General features: G+C 37.1%; 1 protein-coding gene across 2 annotated transcripts in view; it reads left to right on the top strand.

Annotated features, from left to right (window-relative positions):
* The window catches only part of MYO9A (myosin IXA), a gene marked incomplete at both ends in the record, with an annotated part of 187408 nt that overhangs the window by 5236 nt on the left and 162692 nt on the right, over positions 1-19480 (top strand). For both annotated transcript variants that reach the window (XM_080693311.1, XM_080693312.1), the window contains 2 exons: positions 8637-8731; positions 14514-14576. In XM_080693311.1, the coding sequence (XP_080549437.1) occupies positions 8637-8731; positions 14514-14576 (158 nt within the window). The remainder of the gene's footprint in view (positions 1-8636; positions 8732-14513; positions 14577-19480) is intronic.

The raw sequence follows: 19480 nt of genomic DNA, 5'->3' as shown, positions 1-19480 counted from the left end.
AGATAATGTTTTGCAAACATTTGTCTCTGAGATTTAAACCCTCCCCCCCCCCTTTTTGGTACTTGGTGTTGAATTCAGGGACATTTTACCTCTGAGCTATACCCTCGGCTCTGTTTTATTTAACCCCTCCCCTTTTTGATACTTGGTGTTGAACTCGGACATTTTACCTCTGAGCTATACCTTCAGTCCTGTTTTATTTTTTATTTTGAAACAGGATTTTACTAAATTGCTGAGGATGACCTCAAACCTGCACTGGACTTAACCTTTCTCTCTCTCTCTCTCTCTCTCTCTCTCTCTCTCTCTCTCTCTCTCTCTCTCTTTCTCTCTCTCTGTGTGTGTGTGTGTGTGTGTGTGTGTGTGTGTGTGTGTGTCTCTGTCTCTGTTTCTCTGTCTGTTTTGTTTGGTACTGGAGAGTGAAGCCAAGGGCATTCAATCTCTTAGCTACACCCCCAATCATATTTTACTTTTTGTTTTGAAACAGGGTCTCACTAGGTTGCTGAAGTTGTCCTTGAATCTGTGATCCTCTTAACTCATCCTCTCAAGTACTAGGATTATAGGCATGCACCATCATGCCCAGCTTAAATCTTCCTCCCCCCGTTTTTCTCTTTTTTTGTAGTGCTGGGGATTGAGCCCAGGTGCATTTTACCTTCCAGCTACACCCCCAGCATGAGTTTTTAAATTCTTTATATTGAAATGGTTTCAGTAAATTGCAGAGGGCCTCACTAAGGAGTTGAGGTTGGCTGTGAACCTGCTGTCCTCCTGTCTTAGCCTCCCAAGTATTGTGATTACAAGCGTGTGCCACCATGCCTGTCATAACCTTCTATTAATAGTACCTTTTGAAGAGCAGAATTATACAATTTTATCTATTAAAAATGTTTTATAGATTGCATTTGCATTTTTTTAAAGAAAACCTTTTCTCAACTATGGTAACAACGATTCTCCTTTTTGTAGTAGTTTTATTATTTTAGGTTTTGCATTTAGGTCTGTGATTCATTTTCAATTTAGTTTGGCATATGGTGTGAGGTATGGATCCAGTGTTTGTCTATGAATCTCTACTTTTTGCAATACTTTTTCTTAAAATGCATTTTTTACTGTCTGCATCAAAAAAGTATTTGCAGCCAGGCGTGGTGGCACACACTTGTAATCCCTGTGCTTGGGAGGCGGAGACAGGAGGATGGCACAGGTTCGAAGTCAGCCTTACTGGCTTTAAGAGGGCCTTTTTCCAAATAAAAATAACATAAAATAGGTCTGGTAGTATAGCCCGGAGGTAGTAGGGTTTCCAGGAATCCCACTACCACAAAACAAACACACAATAAAACAGTATTTGTATGAGCCGGGCGTGGTGGCGCATGCTCATAATCCCAGCATTCAGAAAGCTGAGACAGGAGGATCACAGTTCGTGGCCAGCCTCAGCTATTTAATGAGGCCCTTTGCAACTCACTGAGACCTGTTTCAAAATAGAGAATAAAATACAGTGCTGGGGGTGTCACTCAGAGGTAGAATGCCCCTGGGTTCCATCTCCAGTACTGCAAAAAAAAAAAGTATTTGTTATGTATAGATTCACTTTTGGATCCTCCTGTTCCAATCCTCTATCTTGATGCTAGTACCATACTGCTTCTGTTACATACTTTCACAATAATTTTGAAATTAGTATTAACCCTTCAACTTTGTTCTTGTTTTTCAGAATTATATTCCATGTTCTTTTCATTTTTATATGCATTTTAGAACTAGCTTGTTCACTTTTTTTACAAAAGTTTTCTGGGACTTTGGTTCAAATTTTGTTGAATTTGTAGGTCATTTTGGGGAGAATTGATATGATAACAGTATTGTCATCTGACCCAAGAACAAATTTATATCTCTATGTATTAACAAATTAATAAACTTTAATTTTTTTCAGTAAAAATAAAAAAAATTTTGTTTTGCAGTGCTGTATATCAAACCCCATCCTTTGCACATGTGAGGCAAATACTCTGCCATTGAGCTGCATCCTCAACCCCATCATAGTAATATTTTATAGCTTAAAATAAATAGGTCTTAAGCCGGGCGTAGTGGCGCATGGTTGTAATCCCAGCGCTGGGGAGGCTGAGACAGGAGGATCGCGCAGGTTCGAAGCCAGCCATGCTGGCTTAAGAGACCCTGTTTCCCCCAAAAAAAAAAAAAAAAAAAAAAAAAAAAAAAGTATGAAATAGGTCTGGGAGTGTAGCCCGGAGGTAGAATGGCTTCCAGGAACCCCAGTACCATTAAAAAAAAAAAAAAATAAATAAATAAATAAATAAATAGACTAAAAAATAGGGCTGGAGTGTAGCTCAGAGGTAGAATGTTCCTGAATCCCATCCCCATTATTGCAAAATAAATAAATAAATACATAAAATAAAAGACAGTTTTATTTTTTCTTTTCCAATCTGGATGTCATTTTTTTCTCTTTGCCTGATTTAAGTGGCAATTCCAGTGTAGTGTTCAACAGAAGTGGTGAAAGCAACATCCTTATCTACTTTCTAAGGAGTTTGTTTTGTTTTACATTCAAAACACTGAACTTTAAACATTTGTTTCACAGACACAATGAATTACAGATTGACAGGGAAATCTACTCTAGTCCACCCTCTCTGGGTCATCTCAACCAAGTTTGTCTCTCTGGGGAAATCTCTGTGAACGTAGATACAGAATGCTTACCCACATCTCACTCACAAAGTTAACTGGGTAGAGGGCTTTTGGCCTTGTGCTTGGGGAGTTGGGAAGGCAGCCAGCATTTGAACAGTTTCTCTCTAGGGAGGCCTTCATTCCACAGAACTTGCCAACTGCTCAACTCTAATCTCTTGCTGCCCAAATGGAACAGAGTGGAATTACAGTAATAGTTTTTGAATGTTAAATTAGCCTTTGATTTCTGGGATAAACACTAGTTGGTTATAATGTACTAACAATGTATCATTAGATTAGAATTGATAGAGTTTTGCTTACAATTTTTGCATTTGTCATCTTGAAAGATAATTGTTTTCTGTAAATTTTTTTCCCTTTCAGATAATTCTATCTAATAAATTCTGATAAATTCAGTTGGGGAATTGTCCCTCATATTTTTAAAAAAGCTTGTGTAGAATTATTTTTTTCACCCTACCATCAGTATTTGAATTTATTAATGAAACTATCAGAACGCATACATTTTTTGTGGGAAAGTTTCTAAACAAAGTTTTAATTTTTATTTTTTCTGAGTACCGGGGATGGAACCCATGGACATTGCACCTCTGATCTACACCCTCAGCCTTATGTTTTAGTCTTTTCATTTCTGAAACAGGGTCTTACTGAGTTGTGAAGGGCCTCACTAAGTAGCTGAGGCTGTTGAGAACCATAATTCCTAATTCTTCAGTCTTTGCCTCTTTGTCTCCTGAATGCAAATGCTGGGATTACAAGTGTGTGCCACCACCACACTCAGCCAAAGTTTTAATTTTTTTTTTCTGTACTGGAGGTAGAACCCAGGGCAGGGGCCTTCTACCTCCGAGCCACACCCCCTGCCCTGCCAAATTTTTAATTTTTTATTTTGAAACAGTCTCACTAAGTTTCGGAGAGTTTCACTAAGTAGCTGAGGCTGTCAGTGAACCATGATCCTCTGGTCTCAGCCTCCCAAATGCTGAGATTACAAGCATGAACCACCACGCCCGGCTTCAAAGTTCTGATTTTTTAAAAATATTTTTATTGGTATTTTATACATCATAATGAAGTTCAAAGTGGCATAAACATAAAGGCATACACTTTTATTTTCTTCTGAATCTCATCCTGCTCTCTCCTTCTCATACATGTTAGATTGGTTAGTGATGCCTTCATATTTATGTAAACATGAATATTTTATTATTTAAGCTGTTCCCTTTCTCAAGCCTCCTTATCTACCTCCCTGTATCCCTACCCCATACCTTGCCACTATTTTACTGCGCTCTTCTCATTTACATCCTTTGTGTTTACTGTTTTCTCTCTAGCTTTCACATGAGGGAAAACATTTGATCTTGACTTCTGAGACTGGCTGATCTGACTGAATGTAAAGTTCTCTATTCCATCCATTTTCTTGCATATGGTATGGTTTTGTTCTCTAGGACTGAGTAAAAACTCCTTTGTGTGTACATAGCACATTCTCTTTATCCATTCTTCAGTTGTTGAACACTTACGTTATTTCGTAAGTGTTTGGATGTCTGGCTGTTATGTTGAGCCATTATATCCAACTCAATTTCTCCTTTAGAAAGTTTTGCTAGTTTGTGTCTTTGAGGAACTTGCTTAATTAAAACTGTCATATTGGCATAAAGTGCTGTGTGTGTGTGTTTGTATGTGTGTGTGTGTGTGTTTACTGGGGATTGAACCCAGGGGCAGTCTACTTTAGAGCTCCACTTCTAGCCCTTTTTTATTTTTATTTTTTTGAAACAGTCTCCCTGGGTTGTTGAGAGTCTGTCCTTGAACCTGTGATTTTCCTGTCTCAGCCTCCTAAGTACCATGATTATAGGCAGTGCACCACATTGATTTTTTTTTTTTTTTTTTTTGGTGGTACTGGGGTTCCTGGAAGCCCTTCTACCTCCGGGCTACACTCCCAGACCTATTTTTACATTTTTATTTGGAAACAGGGTCTCCTAAGCCAGCGCGCGCGGCTGGCTTTGAACCTGCGCGATCCTCCTGTCTCTGCCTCCCAAGCGCGGGTATTACAAGCGTGCGCCACCACGCCCGGCCAACATTGATTTTTTTTTTGCTATTTTATTCAGTTTCTGTCTTCATTGCGTTTATCTTTTTCCTACATTTAATTTTCTTTTTTCTTTTTTTAGTTTTTTTAAATAAGAGAAGTATCTGATGACAAGCCTTTTTTAAATTTTATGGTGCTGGAGAGAGAACCCAGGGACATTTTATCTCTGAGCTACACAGACAGTTCTTTTTTATTTTTTAATTTGAAACAGCATTTCACTAAATTGTGATGGTCCTAGTTAAGTTACTGAGGCTAGCCACAATCCTCTGGTCTTTGTTTCAGTCACCCAAGTACTGGGATTACAGGTGTGTGCTGCTTTGCCGGGCTTGCGCTTCCTTTTTTTTTTTTTTTTTTTTTTTTTGTGGTGCTGGAGGTTGAACCCAGAGGGGCATTCTACCTTCAGGCTATATCCTCAACTTTATTTTATTTTTGTTTGGAAATAGGGTCTTGCTAAGTTGCTAAGGGCCTGGCCAAATTGGTGAGGCTGGCTTCCAACATGTGATCCTTTTGCCTTAGCCACCCAAGTACTGAGATCACAGACATGGCAAGCCTGGTGCCACCAAGCCTGGCTCAGGTGTTCTTTTGACTAGAATTAGCAGGAGCAGGATATCTTTTTCTGTCTGTTTGCTATTTATTTCTTTATATTTAAAAACTATTCAGGCAGCTGGTTGTCTTTTTTATTACATGTCAGTATGTAATATGACCATTTCTGGATTTAATTAGGGTGTTTATACCATTTAATTTTTTTTTTTTTTTTGTGGTTCTGGGAGTTGAACCTAGGTTCATTCTACCTATGAGCCTACCCTAGCCCTGTGTTATTTTTTTCAGTGTGAAACAGGGTCTCACAAAATTGCTGAGGGCCTTGAGTCTGACCTTGAACCTGTGATCCTCCTTTCTCAGCCTACCATGTACTGGGATTTGAGTCGTGTACCACTATACCTGCTCCATTTTATTTTATGAAAGTACTGATATAGTTTCCTTTGAATGTGTCTTATTTTAAAAAACCCACATGTTTCTTGTTTCCTTAACATGTTTTGTCCTTTTTCAGACTTTTTATTTTTTGAGTGCCACATAACATAAAATTAGTAATTTAAAGTTTAGCACTAGTCATGTGTGATGCACATGCCTGTAATCCCAATCTTTGGGAGGCTAAGATAGGAGGATCGTATATTTATGGCCAGCTTCCACAATTTACTGAGGCCCTGCTTTTTATTTATTTAATATATTATTATTGGTGCATTGTAGTCAAACATCTCAATGGAATATAAGACTTGGGAGGATGTATACACACACATCACCCAGTTAGCCTTTATCCAGTGCCCATCCCATTCCCTCCCCCTCCCTTGTTCCCATGCTTGATTTAGTGATTGATATTTAAGTACATCATGTGCTTTAAAGAGTTTCCATCTTCTCCCTTCCTATCCCCTCAGATAGGCCACCTTAATTGCTCCTCTATAGGGCCCCTACTTCAAGAGTTCCCCCTATTATCCATTTCTCCCTAGTTTTTGCATATTAGGGAATAATTTAAAAAAATTCTTTTTGGTGGTACTGGGGATGGAACCCAGAGGCATTCTACCTCTGAGCTACACCTCCAGCCTGATTTTTAATTCTTTATTTTGAAACAGGGTCTTAATAAATTGCAGAGGCCTCACAAGTTGCTGAGGCTGGCGAGAACCCAGATCCTCCTGCTGCCTCAGCCTCTCAAGTACTGGGATTACAAGTATGTGCCACCATACCCAGCTAGAATGATTTTTTAATATGATGATGATGATGGTGGTGGTGGTGGTAATGATGTAGTGCTGAAAATTAAACCCAAGGGCATTCTACCTCTGAGCTACACTCTCAGCCCTATTTTTATTTGGAAACATGGTGATAGCCTAAATTGTTAAATTGGTGATAGCCTACATTGCTGAGGCTGGCTTTGAACCTGTGATCCTCTTGTCTCAGCCTCCCAAGTATTGGGTGGGATTATAGGTGTGCACTACCATGTCCAGCTTAGAATAATGATTTTTTTTATAATGCTCTCTTTTTCTCCTCTTCCTCCTACTCCTCCTTTTTCTTTTTCTTTTCTGTGTAGTACTGGGGATTGAACCCAGGGGCATTCTCTCTCTGAGCTTATACCCCAGGGCAATTTTTTATTTTTTCTGTTGAAACGATCTTGCTTAGTTACCAAAGCTGGTCTCTAACCTGCTGTCTTCTTGCCTCAGCTTCCTAAGTACTGAGATTAAAAGAGTATGCCACCACATCTGGCTTATAATGCTTTTAAAAATATAATTTCACTGAAATTTAAATGTGCATGTAGTAGTTTTCAAACTTTAGCTTCTATTAGAACTATTAACTTCTATTAGGTTATTGAAAAAAATTGCTGGGCCTTATCCTCACAATTTCTTACTTTTTATTTCTGTGAAGGGTCTTAGAATTTGAATTTCTAACACATTTTCAGAGGATGCGTCTGGTCTTGACCACACTGAAAATTTTTGAAGTAGAAATGTTGTTGAGGCATCAGATGGGGTTTCCTCCTCAGCCTGGTTTTTGTGTGTGTTTGTCCTCTATGAGTACTTGCACAGTTAGTGTTCATTGTACACATGAATTTGCCTTTAGAATGTGTTCAGTATTAGGTTTTTGGAGTGAGAGGGTATGTCATTCTCATGAAATCATTTAGAGTAGGAGAAAAATGTTGCAACGAATCATCTCTGACTCTTTGACTTTTCTAGTTTTGTTTTTTTAAATATATTGTGAATGGGTTACACTAGTTCGGTAGTTTTTCTTTTTCTTTTTTTTTTCCAGTGTTGGTGATTGGACGTAGTGCCTTGGGCTTAAGTAGGCAAGTGCTCTACTACTGAACTACTTCTCCAGCTTCTTTTTTTCTTTTATTTCCTCTACTTTCCTTCCTTCCTTTTTTTTCTTTTTTCCTTTTTTTGATACTGAGGATTGAATGAACCCAGGGGCATTTTACTTTCCAACTACACTCCCAGTCCTTCTGATTTTGAAACATGGTCTTGCTAAGTTGCCGAGGTCAGTCTGGAACCTGCGGTCCTCCTGTCTTACTTAGCCTCTTGAATATTGGGATTACAGGTGTGTACTGTGATATTCTGCTGTATATTTTAAATATATGCATTTTATTGAAAATTATAGCTTGATAACATTTATTAAAACATAATTAAAAGACAGGTATGGTGGCACACGTGTAATTTTAGTAGTTGGAAAGACAAGATAGATGGATTGCAAGTTTAAAGACAACCTCAGCAACTTAGCAAGGCTCTTGGTAACTTAACAAGACTCTGTTTCAAAATAAAATATAAAATAGCTGGGGGTTTTAGCTTAGAGGTAGGATGCCTCAGGGTTCAACCCTCAGTCACACACACACACACACACACACACACACACACACACACACACACAGAACTGAGGGTATAGCTCAGAGGTGGAATGCCTTTGGGTTAAGTTCCCAGCACCACAAGAAAAAAAAAAAGTAAGGAATTATTTTACTGAATAGCATTAAATGAAATCTACTTTGTCTTATTTCAGTTATTAATTGCTTTCTTTTATCTTACCCAAACTATAAATATATATATCTGAACTTGTAAGTGAATTGCCTATCAGTTATTTAGCATTTTATCTCTTGAATTGACCTATGTAGTGTTTTTTTTTTTTTTTTTTTTTTTTGAGGGTCTGAGGATAGAACCCAGGGGCATTTGACCTCCGAGCTACACACCCACTGCCCTATTTTTTATTCTTTATTTTGAAACCAGGTCTCACTGAGTTGCAAAGGGCCTCACTAAGTAGCTGAGGTTGTCCAGGAACCATGATCCTCCGGTTTTAGCCTCCCAAATGCTGGGATTACAAGTGTGTGCCACCATGTCTGGCTCTTAAGTAGTGTTTTTAAAAAAATTTAAAATGAGAACTAATGAGAATTTTTTTTTGACAGGCTTTTGGTAATGCAAAGACAGCTCATAATAATAATTCAAGTCGTTTTGGCAAGTTTATTCAAGTAAATTACCAGGAAACAGGCACTGTACTTGGGTAAGTTTTGCTACTTAGTAGTAGTAGGATTTGGAGCATGTTTTTATTTTTGTCATAATCATTTGTGAACTGTGACATTATTTTATGCACTAATTATTTTATTTTTTTAAATTATCATTTTGTCATATCAAGAGTTGAAACCAGAGCTTAGCACACGTTAGGTATATTCTTATCTCCCCCTTTTTTTCCTTTTGAAACAGGGTTTCTCTAAGTTGCCCAGGCTGATGTCTTTTTTTTTTTTTTTTTTTTTTTTTTTGCGGGTCTGGGGATGGAACCCAGGGGCATTTGACCTCCGAGCTACTCCCCCTGCCCTATATTTTATTCTTTATTTTGAAACTGGATCTCACTGAGTTGCAGAGGGCCTCACTAAGTAGCTGAGGCTGTCTGTGAACTGTGATCCTCCAGTCTCAGCCTCCCAAATGCTGGGGTTACAAGTGTGCACCATCATGCCTGGCTTGATGTCTATTTTAAGATCCTCAGCCTTCTAGGTAGTTGGGATTACTGGCGTGTGTCATCCTGCCTGGCTAAAATTTTTTTCCCCTGTCTTCTTTTTTATTTTAGAAAGCTTTAAGGCCGGGCGTGGTGGTGCACGCTTGTAATACCCGCGCTTGGGAGGCAGAGACAGGAGGATTGCGCAGGTTCGAAGCCAGCCGCGTGCGCTGGCTTAGGAGACCCTGTTTCCAAATATAAAAATGTAAAAATAGGTCTGGGAGTGTAGCCCGGAGGTAGAAGGGCTTCCAGGAACCCCAGTACCACCAAAAAAATAAATAAATAAATAAATAAAATAAAATAAAATAAATAGAAAGCTTTAAATTTCAGCCGGGCGTGGTGGCGCATGCTTGTAATTCCCGCGCTTGGGAGGCAGAGACAGGAGGATCGCGCAGGTTCGAAGCCAGCCGTGTGCGCTGGTTTAGGAGACCCTGTTTCCAAATAAAAATGTAAAAATAGGCCTGGGAGTGTAGCCCGGAGGTAGATGGGCTTCCAGGAACCCCAGTACCACCAAAAAAAAAAAAAAAGCTTTAAATTTCAGAAAATTTGTAAGCTTAATGCAACACAGCTACTTTCAGTTTTTATTTATTGTTAACAATTTGTGAGATTTACTTTTCTATTATACATTATTATTATTATTATTATTATTATTATTATTATTATATGTGTGTGTGGTACTGGGGGTGGAACCCAGAAGCTTTCTACCTCCAGGCTATACTCCCAGACCTATTTTACATTTTATTTGGAAACAGGGTCTCACTGAGTTGCTGAGGCTGGCTTTGATCCTGTGTGGTCCTCCTGTCTCAGTCTTCCAAGTACTGGGATTATAACATACATTATTTTTAAATTGTTTTCAAGTACATTGGACATATAACTTGATCCCTCATTACTGGATTTTCTAAAACAACTTCATTTTTCTTCATGCCCATACTACTATTCTTATAATCAATATTTAATATTGTTACAGTGATAATTTTTATATATTATATATCAGTCTTCTGTGCCAGGAATATTTCTTATAGCTTAAATTTAATAGACCTATTTTTTATGTTGCTTCATAGCAAAAGTATGTGGAAAATACAGAGAATCCACATATATCTCTTCACATTATTATATGTCTACCATCACAATTTTCCCTATTACAAAAATCTTGCATTACTGTAGTTTATTTGCTATAATTGATGAGCCACTATTCTTGTTTATATTCTTATTAACACTAAAGCCTACAATTTGCATAAGGATTCACTTTTTGTATTGTACATTCTGTGAGTTTTGAAAATGTATAAAAGACTTATATTCACCATCATACAAAATAGTTTAACTGAATTTTTTTTTTTTTCAGTACTGGAGATGGAGTCTAGGGGCATTCTACCTCCAAGATATACCCTCAGCCCCTATTTTTTTATTCTTTACTTTGAAGCAGAGTTTCACTGAGTTGCAAATGACCTCACTAACTAGCTAAGGCTGTCTGTGAACCGGGATCCTTCTGTCTCAGCCTCCCAAATGCTGGGATTACAAGTGTGCATCTCTATGCCTGGCTTCAGATTGAATTCTTTAACTTCTTAATATGTATTTAAGATTCTTCTATATCTCTTTGATTTTATTGGAATGTTCTTAAATATATATATTAATTTGGGGATAATTGATATCTGTGTATTTTAGGAATGATTAAATTTTTTTGTATTTCTAGCCCAGGCGTGGTGGTGCACGCTTGTAATCCCAGCATTCAGGAGGCTGAGACCAGAGGATCGGGGTTCGTGGACAGCCTCTGCTACTCAGTGAGGCCCTCTGTAACTTAGTGAGATCCTGTTTCACAATAAAGAATAAAATATAGGGCAGAGGGGGTGTAGTTCGGAGGTTGAATGTCCCTGGGTTCCATCTCCAGACCCACACCCCCATATTTTTTATTTAATTTCTAGTTGAGTTTATTCCTAAGTATTTTCTTTGATTGTAATTTCTGTCAGTGTAAGTGTGATTTTCTGAGCACTGTCTACATGGCGTTCTCTCTGGAGGTGTGATGTTCTCTCCTACTCCCATCTCTTTGAGACACGGCTCCATTACCCTTGCTTTTATAATAAATCTTTTTTCCTGCACTAAAAAAAAAAAATGTCATTTTTCTCTTGAATTATTTCTTCTAGCTACATTTGTTTGTATGTGTAAGAGTTATTGATATTTATATTGTTAACTTGATGAATGTTATTGCTTATTAATTTTATTACTGTTACTGTTTCTCTTATTTCTTTTAGGTATACTTTATCTGCAAATAGAGATAATTTTACTTTCTTTTAGATTACTTTTTTTTTTTTTTTTGCTGTACTGGGGATGGAACCCTGGGGTATTCTGCCTCAGAGCTACACCCCCAGCCTGAGTTTTTTATTTTTTATTTTGAAACAGGTCTCACTGAGTTGTGGAGGGCCTCACTAAGTAGTGGAGGCTGTCCGCAAACCGCAATCCTCTGGTCTCAGCCTCCTGAATGCTGGGATTACAAGTGTGCGCCACCACACCCAGCTTTACATTACTCTCTATCTTGACTGATTTACTTCTAATACTATATTTATTAGTCAGCTTTCCATCACTGTGACAAAATATATAAGATCAATAACCTAAAGTAGGAAAGATTTTATTTGGCTCATGATTTCAGAAGTTTCAGTTCATAGTTGGTGGGGTTTGTTCATTTTAGGCCTGTGGTGAGGAAGAACGTCCTGATGGGTAGCTTATGGTGGAGTGAAGCTGCTCACCTCATTGGTACTGGGAATTAAAGAAAAGAGAGCGAGGAAGGGGCCAGGCATGTCAATTTCCTCCTCTAGGACAAGCCCCCAGTGACCTCACTTCCTTCTACCAAGCTTGGTCTTCTAAGATTCTGCTACCACCTAGTAGTGCCAATGGCTGGCATCCGGTCTTTTTTAGTTATTATTTTTTTAAGTGCAGGAGATTGAACCCAGGGGCGTTCTACCTTGGAGCTATACCCTCACTCTTTTTATTTTTTGTTTTGAAACAAGTTTGCTCTATATTGCTGAGGCCCTCACTAAATTACTGAGGCTGGCTTTGAAACCATGATCTTTTTTCTCAGCCTCCCCAGTATTGAACTATTTTGCATTTCTGGGACTAGAATACACTTGGTCATTTTACACACACACACACACACACACACACACACACACTTGGTCATTTTACACACACACATACACACACACACGTGTTCTGTTTGCTAGTTTTTTAAATGAGTTTTGTATCCCATTAATAAGTGAGATTTCTTTTTATGCTATTTTAATTATTTTTAAGTCATTACTTCTGCACTTAAAATTTTAAAAATTGACCAGAACTACTCTATATATTCCCCCTTTCATTTTTATGAAACCCAAACTAAAATTAACTACAAAAATTAAGAGAGATAAATTTTTCTTGTGTCAAGTTTATCTCTTTTTTCTGATTATGAAGATTCATCAGTTTGCAAAGGTATTTGGGAGGCTGAGACAGGAGGATTGCTGTTCGTGAACAGCTTCAGTTACTTAGGTCCTTTGCAACTCAGTGAGACCCTGTTTCAAAACAAAGAATAAAAACTAGAGCTGGGAGTGTAGCTCAGAGGTAAAAATCCCTTGGGTTTTATCCCTAGTACTGCAAAAAAAAAAAAAAGTCAATTATATACAAAATTAAAGAGAATAAATAGAACAAGTAAACCTCAGATTCAACAATAATTAAATTTTGCCCTATTTGCTTCATCTATCTCTTTTTTTCTATGCTAATTTTGTTTTTGGGAGGGCACCAGAGATTGAACCCAGGTTCATTCTACCTCTGAGCTGCACACCCAGCCTTATTTTATCTTTTATTTTGAAACAAGGTTTCAATACATTGTAGAGTGTCTTTCTAAGTTGCTGAGGCTTGCCTTGAACCTGTGGTCTTCTGTCTCAGCCTCCCAAGTACTAGGAATACAAGTATGGACCACCACACCTAGTTTTTTTTTGTATGTGTGTGCTACTAGGGACTGGATCCAGAGGTGTTCTACCTCTGAGCTATATCCTCAACCTGATTTTACTCTTTATTTTGAAACAGGGTCTCACTAAGTTGCTGAGGCTGGCTGTAAACCTATCCTCTTGTCTCAGCCTCTCAAGTACTGGAATTATAGGCATGTACCACCATGCCTGTAATTATTTATTTATTTATTTTTAAAATTCCAGACAGACATATTGTCAGTTCACCCCCATATATTTCAGTATGGTGAAGAAGTGAAAGTAGAGAAATAACATTACTAGATCTTATTTTGTAGCTTTTTATTTCATGTGCCAGTTATAACGCAAGGATTGGAGGAGAGAACAGAGATGTCCATGAACTAGTATGTTGGTGTGGTTGAGAGATTTTGTATTTAAACAGACCTAGTTTATATCATAGTTATCCTGTTTACTAGTGTATGATCTTAATAACTACGAACATCAGTTTTTACACTTGTAAAGGAAGTAATATTTGCTATGCAGGATCTTTGTGAGGATTTAATATATTAGTTCATATCAATTCCATTTCTTCCATATTACATAGATCAGGGCCCTTTCAGTATTTTAGATTGGAGATGGTAATGATAATTTGGAAGAAGTGATAAATTTAATCAGTGGTGGTAATAGCAGTGGATTTGCAGTGAAGACATACTCAAGCTTCATATTAATGAAGGATGAAGTTCACTAAGCTGAGACTGAAAATAGACTAAGGAATTAGAAGTGAAAGGAAGGGCATGAATTATTCAGTCAGTAGTATATGATATGCTTGAGAAAATAGCCTGTATTTGTGAATGAAGTAGAGAGCCTGTGATGGAGAGGAGTTGAGTTAAATATAGTCTAAGAGTCAGTCTGACTCAAAGGATATTGTGTAAGTAATTTGTATAAAATAGCCTAAAGTTTTAAAATTTCAGATTACAGAACTCCTTTTTCTGGAAAAGTAAGATGTTATCCTGTTGCTCTTATTTGAGTAAAGGGTATTGAAGACTTGAAGGGCATAATCTAGATAAAGAGAATAAAATATTAGAAATAGATGTTTCAGTTCCTCATTACTTTCAGAATAAAGTCCATTCTTGTACCTGTAGTGTATTAGATCCTGTTCATCTTGTCCATCCTGTCACATTCTCTGTCATATTAAAACTTGTGAGTTTATGAATTTTACACAGATAACACAGCATGTATATTATGATGGTAAATGTACTGAAACTATCTGGAAAGTATTCTTCGTACTTTTGCACATTCTATAAATATGTTCACCTGCCTTTATTAATCTTTATTATTTATATCAACCAGTTTTATTTTTCTTCTAGTGCCTACGTTGAAAAATATCTATTGGAGAAGTCCAGGCTTGTATATCAAGAGCATAATGAACGGTACATATTTTTATTTATGTAATTAGATCAAGTTAGCATTAATATAATTTCGATTAACTGTTAGGTTTTGTAAAATATGACACTTTCCTTCACTTTATACCATGCATAGTTTTGCATGCAATTTATATTTCTTTCATGGACAGAATGCTGCAGTTTTTCAGAGGCTATTAGGAGATTTTTATTGGATATATAGAACTACTACTGCTCTTAAGTTCTAGTCGGACTATCAAAACATGAAAACTGCTTCTCAGTATCTTACTGCTCTTTGTGAGTTATATGCCTTTAGACCTTTCTCTGGAGCATTTCTTAGTTTTGTTTTAATAATTGAAAAAAAGCTGGGTGGCACATACCTTTAATCTCAGTACTGGAGAGGCTGAGACAGGAGGATCCCAGGTTCAAGGCCTGCCGTAGCAACTTATTGAGACCCTCAGCAACTTATCAAGACCCTGTTTCAAAATAAAAATAAAAAGGGCCAGGGGTATAGCTTAGGGAAATGATATATGTAATATCATTCAGATGAAGAGACTAAATTTTAGAGAGGTAAATGCTTTATGCTATAGTGAGATGTAATAAAGTTAAGAGCCAATGTTTAAAGTTAAACAGACCTATATTTAAATCTTGGATATACCAGATATGCCTTAACATCTCACTTCTCTTCTTCTTAGGTATTTATTCTCATTTTAGATGGAAAACTGTTCTAGAGTTGTTGAGAAGATTAAATGAACTAACATTTATGAAAAGCTTAGCATGGTCCTCATTTAATAAACTCAAAAATTAATTGCTAAATTATAATGAATTGGCAAGATTATGAGAACTCATGCTTTTCATTTATTTATTTATTTAATTTATTTTTGCTAGCAGAAATGAGATCTGTATTAGAGTTGTTTCATAACAGAGAGAGGATAGAGGTGTATCTCAGTAGTAAAAGCAGGTGCTTATTAGCATGTGCAAGTTCGTGGATTCAATCCCTAGCACCAAACAGGAATAAATAAAGAAGTTGTTTCAGGAAGAGAATAGCTTCATTAAGACTTATAGGGCTTATTAGATGCTCCTACTAGAAAGTTATTAGTAACTTTTTCTAACATTTTTTCCCCTTAGTACTGGAGATTGAACCCAAGGGTACTTTAATACTGAGCTATAAGCCGGACGTGGTGATGCATGCTTGTAATCCCCGTGCTTGGGAGGCAGAGACAGGAGGATCACGCAGGTTCGAAGCCAGCCTCTCTGGCTTAAGAGACCCTGTTTCCAAATAAAATATAAAATAGGTCTGGGAGTGTAGCCCGGAGGTAGAAGGGTTCCATCTCCAGTACCACCAAACCAAACCAAACCAAACCAAAAAAAAATCTGAGCTACATTCTCATCCCTTTATTTTTTATTCTTAAAGTGCTCCTAAGTTGCTGTGGGCAGCCTCAAACTTGTGATCCTCCTGGGTCAGCCTCCAGGTTGCTGAGATTACAAGTGTGTGTTATTGTGTCCAGCTTCTAACTAATTTTAATTGGGGATGAGGGAAATATAAGCTTCATTTCCTGGGTTTGGTAATGAGAAGGAGGTGAAGATTCATTTTACAGACTGGTTCTCTGTTAACTTATTGCCAAATGTGTGTGTGTGTGTGTGTGTGTGTGTGTGTGTGTGTGTGTGTGTATAATTATTACATGTTAGATTTTGCTTTCTAGTATTGTTTTGTGTGTTTTTTTTCTCTGTATATTTCTTGTAAGGTTTCCTTGTGATGTCTTTGGTATCAGGGTATAAACAGTATGCTGTTTATAGGATGAAATGGAAACTGTTTCCTTCTACAGTTTTTAGAAAGTGTTTAGGAAGGATAGGATTACTTCTTTAAATGTTTGGTAGAATTCACCAACAATGTCAGATAGTTCTGGGTTTTATTTGTGGAAAGTTTTATTACTAATTCAAACACTTTAACTGTTAATGGATCTGTTTAGACTTTGTATTTCTTCTTTTGTAGATTTAATAGTTTGCTTCTTTCTAGGGATTTGTCCATTTTATCTAGTTTACCTAACTTGTAGACAAAAATTTGTTTATAGTATCTCTAATCTTTTGTATTTCTGTAAGATTGGTAGTAATGTTTCTCTTTTTATCTGAATGTTTGGATTTCTGTCTTTCTGCCTATTTCTCTCTTCAGTTTATATAAAAGTTTATTAATGTTTTAACAAATTAGATAAAAGCTTGTGGATCTTTTTAACAAACCATTTTTAAATTTTGTTGATGTTCTCTATATTTTCTTATTTCTACATTAATAGTTTTTATTTTCCTCCTCCTTTATTTGAGCTTAGTTTGTTTGCTTTTCCCCCTTAGGTTCTTTTTTTCTTTCTTTCTTTTTTTTTTCTTTTGTGGTACTGGGGTTTGAACCTAGGGGTATTCTACTTCTGAGTTACATCCAGTCCGTTCGTTCATCCTTCCTTCTTTTCTTTCCATCCATCTACCTATCTATCTATCTATCTATCTATCTTTCTTGTGGTACTGGGGGTGGAACCCAGGGGCTTTCTACCTCCAGGCCATACTACCAGACCTATTTTTTAAAAAATAATTTATTTGGAAACAAGGTCTTATTAAGTTGCTGAGAGCCTCACTCAGTAGCTAAAGCCGGCTTTGAACCTGTGTGATCCTCCTGTCTCAGCCTCTTAAGCGCTGGCCTTACAAGCGTGCTACCATGCCTGGCTTATTCTTTATTTTTGAAACAGGTTCTCACCAAGTTGTGGAGGGTCTCGCTAAGTTGCTGGGGCTGGCTGGAAACGTGATCCTCCTGTCTCAGCCTCTCTAGTACTGGGATCACAAGTGTGCGCCACCACACTCAGCTTTCCCTCTAGGTTACCTCTTATGGCAGGTGTTTAGGTTGTAGATTTGAGATCTTTCTTTTTCTTTCTATTTTTTTATTTTTATTTTTTAAACAAATATTTTTGATCATAAATGGTATATATTTAAACTATACTTGGTGCCCTCTCCCCCCTGTCCCCATCTTCCCTTCCCCCCTCCCACCAATGGTTGTCCAGGGTAACCCATTTCTTTTTAAATATAGGTTTATAGGTATAAAGTCTCCTAAGCACTGTTTCATGGGTATCCCCTTGTTTTGGTTGTTACAATAGAGAAAATTGGCTGTCTGTATCTATGGATTTCCTAACAGTATATTTAAAAAAAAGTATTCAAGAGAAAAATATTGAGTCTGTACTGAACATGTATAGGATTTTTTCTTGTTATTGTCCTTAAATAAGAAAGTACAACATCTATAAAGCATTCACATCGGATTAGATATTAAAGTAACATGTAGATGATATAAAGAATATGAGGATATTTGTGTAGATTATGTGCAAATATGGAATTTTTTTTTATAATGGACTTGAGCATCTGTACATTCAGATATCTAGAGGTAAGGAGATGTGCAGGAACCAGTCTTTCTCAGATACCAAGAAGTGTCTTTGTTGTTGTGTTCTTGTTTTGTGCAACATGAGGTATTTCATATTTTTTTTGTTATTTCTTTGTTAACTTATTGGTTATTTAAGAATGTTGTTGAACTTCCACATATTTGTGAATGTTGGAAATTTCTGTTACTGATTTCTATTTTCATTGTAACATTGCAAAATGGTTAGAGAATTGTGTGCTTCCAATTCCCTTGCATTTATTGAGACTTGCTTTATAGTTTAGCATTTGATTTATCCTAGAGGGTTTTCCATGTAGACTTTTCCCTCCATTAATCTTTTATCTAGTTGTTCATCTGTTATTGGCAACTGCCAATCTTCTGGTGTCTACTCTGATTGCAGGCTGTTGATTTTCAGGGCTACTGTGGAGTTGGTGAACAGGAGATGGGATAGGACAAATTAAAATGTCAACACATTTGTTTTTTACTGATATTTAGCTGTTTTTTTATTTGTATGTATTGGTTTATTAAACATTCCCTGGATTGCTACAAGGTTTTGAGTTCTTTTTTTTTCTTTTTCTTTTTTTCTTTTTGGTGGTACTGGGGGTCTAACCCAGAGGCTTTCTACCTCCGGGTTATAATCCCAGACCTATGTAATATTTTATTTGGAAACAGGGTCTCACTAAGTAGCTGAGGCTGGCTTTGAACCTGTGCGTTCCTCCTGTTTCAGCCTCCCAAGTGCTGGGATTACAAGCATGTGCCACCACACTCAGCAGTTTTGAGTTCTTAAAAAGTTAAATCTGCCGGGCGTGGTGGCACAGGCTTGTAATCCCAGAGTTTGGGAGGCGGAGACAGGAGGATTGCGCAGGTTCGAAGCCAGCCTTGCTGACTTAAGAGACCCTGTTTCCAAATAAAAATATAAAATAGGTCTGGGAGTGTAGCCTGGAGGTAGAAGGGTAGAAGGGTTTCCAGGAAACCCAGTACCACCAAAAAAAAAAAAAAAAAGAAAAAAAAAAGTTAAATCTGACAAATTTGTGAGGTTTTTCATTGGTTTTCTTTTTCTTTTTTCTTTTCTTTTCTTTCTTTCTTTTTTTTTTAAATTTGTTGGGACTGGACATGGAACCCAGGGGCTTTCTACTTCTGGGCTATACTCTCAGACCTATTTTATGTTCGCACTAAGCTGCTGAGAGCCTCACTAATAGCTGAGGCTGGCTTCAAACCTGCATGATCTTCCTGTCTTAGCCTCCCAAGTACTTAGATTACAAGCATGTGTCATCATGCCTGGCTTCTCATTGGTTTTGTGGAAGACAGACTTTTCAGAAATCCTGACTTATGTCATTTTGCTGCCTTTATCATATTCTTTTGTATTCTGTACCTATAACATTCTATTTTGTAGGAGTACTTAAATATTGAATTTATTAGATTTGTATTAAAAATGGAATGAAGCTAATACATTTTACTAATTGATGTTTTTCCCCTCCTCTTGTTAAATGATTACCACAAATCATGTTCATTATAAGGCTGTACTTTTCTT

Source organism: Muscardinus avellanarius, assembly GCF_963383645.1.
Source record: "Muscardinus avellanarius genome assembly, chromosome: 3".
Lineage (NCBI taxonomy): Eukaryota > Metazoa > Chordata > Mammalia > Rodentia > Gliridae > Muscardinus > Muscardinus avellanarius.
The sequence above is the reverse complement of the archived record's forward strand: the minus strand, read 5'-3'. Positions and strand labels throughout refer to the sequence as shown.